Source organism: Limulus polyphemus, unplaced genomic scaffold (assembly GCF_000517525.1).
Source record: "Limulus polyphemus unplaced genomic scaffold, Limulus_polyphemus-2.1.2 Scaffold1126, whole genome shotgun sequence".
NCBI lineage: Eukaryota > Metazoa > Arthropoda > Merostomata > Xiphosura > Limulidae > Limulus > Limulus polyphemus.
In genome coordinates, this window is record NW_013666736.1 from 199105 (window position 1) to 206999 (window position 7895).

A 7895-nucleotide genomic window follows, 5' to 3' on the forward strand; every position below is an offset into this window, starting at 1 on the left:
ATAAAGCACCCACGGCTCTAATGTGCGGAGCACGATTATTACTTTTTCTTTGGTGACGGGACTCAAACCATGGACCTTAGCTCCACAAACCAGCACGCGCTTAGCCCAGCATGAGAATGAAACAAAGCTGAGTGATAATTATTCTAATACTCGGACACGAAGTAATATTCTCTCCAGTATTAATGATATTATCTTTTCCAAGGGTTTGCTTTACAGTATTTTCTATTTCGCTATTGAAACCTAAGCCATTGTGTTTTTCTTTTGACATAAGCATCATATATATATTTACGTTTTCTATGTTTATTTGAGCTCTTTCAGTACCAAAAACGAATAAATCACTCAGAGTACAATATTATTTAGACACGCGTATTTTATACTAATCGTATACGATACGTAATATACACAATAAGCTATTATACTTAATCTGTCATACGATGTTATATATATATATGTTTTACAAGTTAATCTATTATACTTATACATCTTTGAATTTCAATACGGATTTTATTTCAATACTTTGAATAATCTAAGTATCTTAATATGAAACTTGTACAATTACAGAAAACAAAACTGTCTCAATAGGTTAAATAAATCGCACCCATTCGGTATCCCTAACAAAAAAGAGATGCAAAAACAAAACACATGTTTATATGAAACAATAATAGAATTTTAGCAAAATAATTCTAACATAATGTTTAAATTTAAGAAGTTAAGAACATATTTATATATTTGGTTAAGTTCATTCTGCAAATTTTTTTACATGGTTTCAAACTAATCATAGAAATTACTTTCGGAATAGCGAAGAGACTTCTCGTATGAAAAGAGCGCTACCTAGTGGCATATCCAGGTGGCGAGCTGCACAGCGGATAACCAACCGTTTCTTCTCTTGGAAGCAGAATGCTGAGCTCTTCGCTAGTAAACAGATGCGCCCTACGCTTGCTTCGATCACTTGTACTGCGTGGACAAAAACCATGGATTTAAATAGCTTTTAGATAACCCATGTAACACGTACATTTGAGCTCCATCTCGTTAAGTAGTTGTAAGCCAAGAGTAATCCATCCTTCTTTCGTATAGCTTCTTCGTCCATTATTAGAAAATCCGCCAGCAGTGTAAAGCAAGCAAGAGCAAGAGACTTAATAGAGAAGTCAACCACCAAACAATGAAATGACCAAGTGGCGTCTTCACACTTATCTCTACTTGTTGATATTAAGTCCAGTTGCCCTGTCAGGTAAGAGCTAATGTCTTGTCTATCTCGCAAGTCCTTACGTAAAGTAATCACGTATATTATCTTCTTCAATCAATTTTTGTTGTTATTATCTGGTCTTCAAGTAGTTTCGGCGTGTTTTTTTCTTTTATTATAATGGTAACAAGGTATCTCAGTAACAACGATATATAGTTTAATAGTCTTGATGATTACCATTGCCTGCTTGTGTATCTAATGTATTTGAAAAATTAGACTCGTATTTCTCGATCAAGAACTGTAACTTATTCAACGATATTCTTACATTAGAAATATTTTCATTAAAGTAATTGAAGCATTTTTCCAGTGATTAACAATAAAATTCGAATATCAAGCCACTTTACTCCACTGTAGAATTCTGAAGAACTGCTTAAAATAACGATGGACTGGATTATTAAATGAGTATACCCGGTTACTTCTGAATCTAATCAGGAACACCTTAGGTGTGAAAAAAAAAAAGGTGCAGCCAAAAATGGATCGAGCGTGCAACTTAAAAGAATGAAATCAAAACTGACGGCCAAACTGGTAGCTACACTTATAATATTGATAAGAATTTTACAGCAAATATTCATTCATTAGTTAGCCAGTACACGTATTTTATTAAATTTGGGGCATGATAGTGGGTAAAACATTCATTTACATCGCACACTCAATCCTTTTTTTGGCCGCACCTTTTTTTCACACCTAAGGCGTTTTTGATGAGATGATATGACTTTTTGTCAACACACCAGCATACCACACCAAATAAGAAAGTGACACTCGAAAGGAACCAACATTAGCCTTCGGATCACAACCATAATTTTCGGAACAGACCTTTACTTTACAGAATCAACCAGATTCTTAATAGTGTTAACAGCTTCTTTTATAGTAACGCCATGGAATCTAGATTAACGGTTTCTTGTCATCACCCGCATGAAATAGATACAGCCGTATCAAGCATCATTATCTACGTTAATTGCTTAAGCTAATATCACGTAAGATAATTTAATAAAAGTTAAAAAATTTCTGCTTAAAAGTTGGCAATGAATAATGAATAAAAACCGTCCACCCGTATAATTCTTTTGAAAATTTGAGCTAGAATCTGCTAATCTAGTTTGCTTGGCCTAACCAATACTTATGTATCTGCACGTCCTTGCACATTATAGTTTTGCTGCTCAAAATCAGCTGTCTTTAATCCTAATTGCAAAAATCTAAAAACAGTTCACTTTTGCATTTAGATGATGCTGAAGTAAAAATTATAGACTGATAGCTTACGTGACTTTTTGTGAAGAAGTGCGCAAAAATTTTGGTCAAGTTTGAGCGGTTTTTGTTGAATGAATTTGCACATGCGGCTTATATTTAAACCAAATTTGACACCTAATTTTAGATTGTAAAGATCTACCTGAATACTAAATTTGAAAAAAATCTATAAAAGATATTCTGTCAAATAAAGTTTCTGTACTTGGAGATTTCATATCTCATGTGTTTGTTAACGGATGGCTATGAAATTTGGTATGTGAAGTAAGGTGACAATAGAGCATATCCACAAGAATATAATATGATAGTATGGGTTACCACAGTCCGAGATACACAAGGTGGAAAATCGCTAAACTACCACTTCTGTAAACAACACACAATGTCTTCTGCAGGCCGCACGACTTACTACCGTGTGTCTTGATAGCTGTTTAAAATAACTGTGTGACTGGATTATTATTTTGTTTTGTTTTTGTTTTTGAATTTCGCGTAAAGCTACACGAGGGCTATCTGCGTTAGCCGTCCCTAATTTAGCAGTGTAAGACTAGAGGGAAGGCAGCTAGTCATCACCACCCACCGCCAACTCTTGGGCTACTCTTTTACCAACGAATAGTGGTATTGACCGTCACATTATAACGCCCCCACGGCTGAAAGGGCGAATATGTTTGGTGTGACGGGGATTCGAACCCACGACCCTCAGATTGCGAGTCGAGTGCCTTAACCACCTGGCCATGCCGGGCCCTGGATTATTAAATGTGTTTATCCGGTGAATTCTGTACAGTTGCTTAAAATAACTGTGTGATTGGATTATTACATGTGTTTACCTGTTGAATTATGAACGGCTGTTTAATCTAAAAGTGGGACAGGATTATTAAATGTGTTTACATAGCGCATCGTCTGAAGAGAGTAATATTCAAGTTATTAAAGCCGAGCTATAAAGTTAAATTTATTAATCTACACATTTCTCATGAATAGAATACATTCGTTCTCCTGACAGTGCTCGTATATTACGTTTCTATTTATACGTCAGGGAGTTAAAGTCATTTCAGGGAAAGAGAAACTCCTATAAAGTTTGAAGACGACTTCAATGGTTGACGACGAAACTTTATAACCAGTTTAACATAGTAACAAATGTACAACATTTCGAAAAGATTTTGTCGTCATCGGGTACAAGTGTTTTACCTCTACACAAGAATATATATTCAGTATGAAGCTATAAGAAGTTCAAAGCTTAGAAGGAAGTGCAGAGTGAGACAAGGATAACAATAAAGCAAGTTCTATTGTATTTCATCAAGAGTTATAAACGTACGTTAACCATTCAAAAGTTCTGACTTCAAAACATTTTACGAAAAGTTATAATTTAGTATTTCCATAGTTCACAGAAAATAAGTTATCACAAAATAAAGTCAATTGGATCCCAATAATCAGAAAAAGTTGCATTCTGGGACTATTTTGGGACTATCATTGATTAAACCACAAGGAAAACACAGATAGCTGTTCCTTTATCCTTCCCCAAGAAAATTCTTTGTAGAAGCACACTGACAAAGTGTTATTTTACTGGAACTGTTTTATCCTTCCCTATAGACATGACGGTATTCCTGACAAAGTGTTGTTCTTCTGAACTCTCTAATTTATAACCTTTTTCTTCTTCTTTATTTTAAATTAGAGTTCGTCTTAATCATCCATGTCAAGCCGCTACCATATGTAAACATTATAAAATAAAAAACATAAAAGAACTTTGACGTATTTGCAAAGCTCGGATGAAAAATTAGTATTCCCTAGGTATAGATAACGTAAACAGCCTGATGGAAGTCATATGTTTAAACATTGTTCATTTAACGTTGATATTAATATACGTCTATTGAAAGTCTTTTGAAAGATGCATTAAACAGAGAATGTCCAAAGCATTATGTATTACGCAAGCTTCACTTTTCAAGTAAATTTGGTATTATGTTCATCATTAGAATATCATTATTTATTACGCAAGCTTTATTTCCAGTGTAAATTTAATAATACGTTCACTATTAGAATAGCATTATGTATTACGCAAGATTTACTTACCATGTAAATTTTGTAATACGTTCACTATTAGAATAGCATTATGTATTACGCAAGATTTACTTACCATGTAAATTTTGTAATACGTTCACTATTAGAATAGCATTATGTATTACGCAAGATTTACTTACCATGTAAATTTTGTAATACGTTCACTATTAGAATAGCATTATATATTACGCGAGCTTTATTTTCCAAGTAAATTTCACACATTATGTATGAATAATTTACTAAATGAGAACGTTCCTGAAACTACATAGAACATTGTTACTAGCGAATGTTTATATCTCACTTATAAATTCTGATCAAGTTGGTGGAAATGATGAAGATATTAAAACTCGAAATTTGAACTGAACATTTTAACTAATAGCTATTTACAAGAATACTTTTTGATAATATCTTATTTTATGTTTAACCAGTGTTAAAGCTACATCTGTGCTCTTCTCACCGCGGGTATCGAAACCCAATTTTAGCGTTATAAGCCTCCAATAATACCACTGAGCCACAGAGAGCGAACATACTGTATAGACAAGGTTGTCTACACTAAAAACAAGAGGGCAATAAAAAACACCATATTTATTAGCATTACACATAAATATATAAGACATAATAAAATGATTTAAATATAAGAAGAAATTATTTTATTTACAATCTAAATTGTATTGGTTATTTCAGACCATTCTGCATGTGTACGGTCGTTTTGGTTATTCGTATTTATTGTCATCGGTGTATTATTTATGCTACAGGAAACTGTGCCTAATACGTTTACGTAAAACATTTCGCTATGAAGCATATTTCATTTCAGAGCCTGTAATCAGTTAACATTCAACCAAACCTGCAAACAGTGAACGTTAAAATATATTACGTTGCAAGCAAACCTGAAATCAGTTAACATTCAAACATATTACGTTGTAGAACCTTCAATTAGATTACGTTAAAACATACTGCATTGTAAAACCTGTAATCAATTAACGTTAAACATACTACGTTGCAAATCCTACAAAAGTGCATTCAAACATATTACGTTGCCGAACCTGCAACTCCTTTAAGTTAAAACATATTACTTTGCAGAACCTGCAAATTTACGTCAAACGTATTTCGTTGAGGACCCTACAATCAGTTTACTTTAAAAATAGTACGTTGCAGAACGTGTAATCGGTTTATGTTAAAACATATTACCTTGAATAATTTACAATAACTTAACGTTAAAACATATTTCGTTGTAGAACCATATTTGTTGTAATGTTCCACCTCAACACTCCTATCAGTAAAATAACAGTTGCAAATAGAACACCTTCTCTCACATGTGTTGGAAGGAATTCAGTGAAATGATTAGATATCTTTCTCATGCTTCAAACTCGGAAAACAATGAAATAAGCTGTATAAAATAGACAAGCCAGCTGATTAAATGTTAAACTCTACACTATGAATATATTTATGAGGCTTATCTTAAAAATAATATATATTTTTACGTTAAAACGTGCTCTGGGTGCATTCCTTGAAATTCGTCCTTTGACAGCTCCCGAATATAAGTACCATTTTTTATTTGTTTAAACTCAAACGTGTCTTCACAACGTGTAATAAAAAGTAATAATACAAAAACCCTCATGAATACCAGGAAATTTATTGCTTCTAAAAAAAATAATGCCCATTAGTCAAGGTGATGTAGGGTTGTGAGATAGCGAGTCTCATTCCCACAAGCTTACACAACATAATATAGGGGGCGCTGTTAGCCTAATATGTCACTCTATCAGATGTGCAAAGTAATGCTATACAACATTATATTAACAGAGGTTTTGTTCTTATCAAATAACCAATGAGCCTCTGTGACAAACAATTATAATCCTTATTAAACAAGATATGACTTATGTTTTAAATATAAGTATTGCAACTCAGCCAGGCGTATGACGTATGATATGTATTACATGTTTTAATATATGTGTTACGAGTGTTCTTGCAAGACAGACAGAACTTATATCGTATGATATACATAATTTTAATATAAGTGTATGAATATTCTGGCAACTCAGCCACAACCTAAACACATTTTATGTCCTTGCATTTCATAAGCCTGTCATATTTTAACTCAATGCCTAATCATGGGATTTGTAATACAACATCATTTGTTTCTGCATTCAAATCAGAAATGCATTTCTTTAAAGCGTTAACAATGTAAAAGCCTGTGATTTAGAGAGCATTATGCCAAATTTCACTGAAATGATAACTTGTCATTGTCAACAAAAACCGTGTAAAACACTGATCCATCTCCAATAGAAAGGATATAAAAAGGTACAGCCCACTGATCCATCTCCAACAGAAACGATATAAAACGGTACAGCCCACTGATCTATCTCCAACAGAAACGATATAAAACGGTACAGCCCACTGATCCATCTCCAACAGAAACGATATAAAACGGTACAGCCCATTGATCCATCTCGTCTTCCAAGATGAGTACACTTTCATGTAACACCAAGAGTGTATGTACTAATCTGACGTATGTTTATAAAGCTGGGTAACTGTCTTCTACTCTTCAAGCAAAAAGAAATGTTTATTCATATATGAATAATGCCTTCTCCAAGCTTTAGATGTTGTTAAAGCCAGAGAACTACTCTGAAGCACAATAAAAATTCCGACAAGTCTTTTCACTAACCAACACCCCGAGTTCAATAGGTTTCCTAATAAATTTCAGCTAACGACGTCATTATATTTTAGGCAATTATTCCTGTCCACCCTAAAATACCGAAACTGAGCTCTACCTAAAACAAACAATATTATTTGGACATTTTAAGACAAAAAATACACAACTCTATAACCCGACTACTTTCAAATGGTAAACCCTTCTTCATCAGGAGCAAACTATCTTTGTTTTAAATTGCCTTATGGAACCTATATGTGTTTAGAACATTATTTCGAAATTCTTCTTGTCCTACACTGTATGTGCTCGTCGAAATTATTTCATCCACATTTTTCTACCTCGAACTTATTTAAGAAATCCATTAGTTGGACAATGTATTTTTTTTTTTTGGCTTTCAGCTCGAGTCCATATTCAAGGCTTTCTCGGTCTCTTATAAACCTTTTCCTATTGAATCGTACACTATGAACCACATACTGTTGTTTATGTTTTCCGAACATGTTCATGGAGTTTTTTCATTCGTCGGCCATATTAGAAGGAGAACAAAAAAAAACATTCAATTTTATTTAGGTTTTGCTAACTTTATTTAAATGGCACTAAATTAGATAAAAAAAAAAAGGTAAGAAACTAAAACAATATCCCGGTCACGAAACGGTGTGTATTCATTTCTTTATCAGGAAGAGAAATTGAGAATTAAAATATGTCGAATCCATTTTTCGTTATTTAATT

At 33.3% G+C, this 7895-nt stretch overlaps 1 protein-coding gene across 2 annotated transcripts in view; it reads left to right on the forward strand.

Annotated features, from left to right (window-relative positions):
* The first annotated feature begins 884 nt into the window (after positions 1–884).
* The window catches only part of LOC111086472 (irregular chiasm C-roughest protein-like), a 92756-nt gene continuing 85745 nt past the window's right edge, over positions 885–7895 (forward strand). For both annotated transcript variants that reach the window (XM_022389449.1, XM_022389450.1), the window contains exon 1: positions 885–1228. In XM_022389449.1, coding sequence (XP_022245157.1) covers positions 1165–1228 — 64 coding nt within the window. In that variant the 5' untranslated portion in view covers positions 885–1164. The remainder of the gene's footprint in view (positions 1229–7895) is intronic.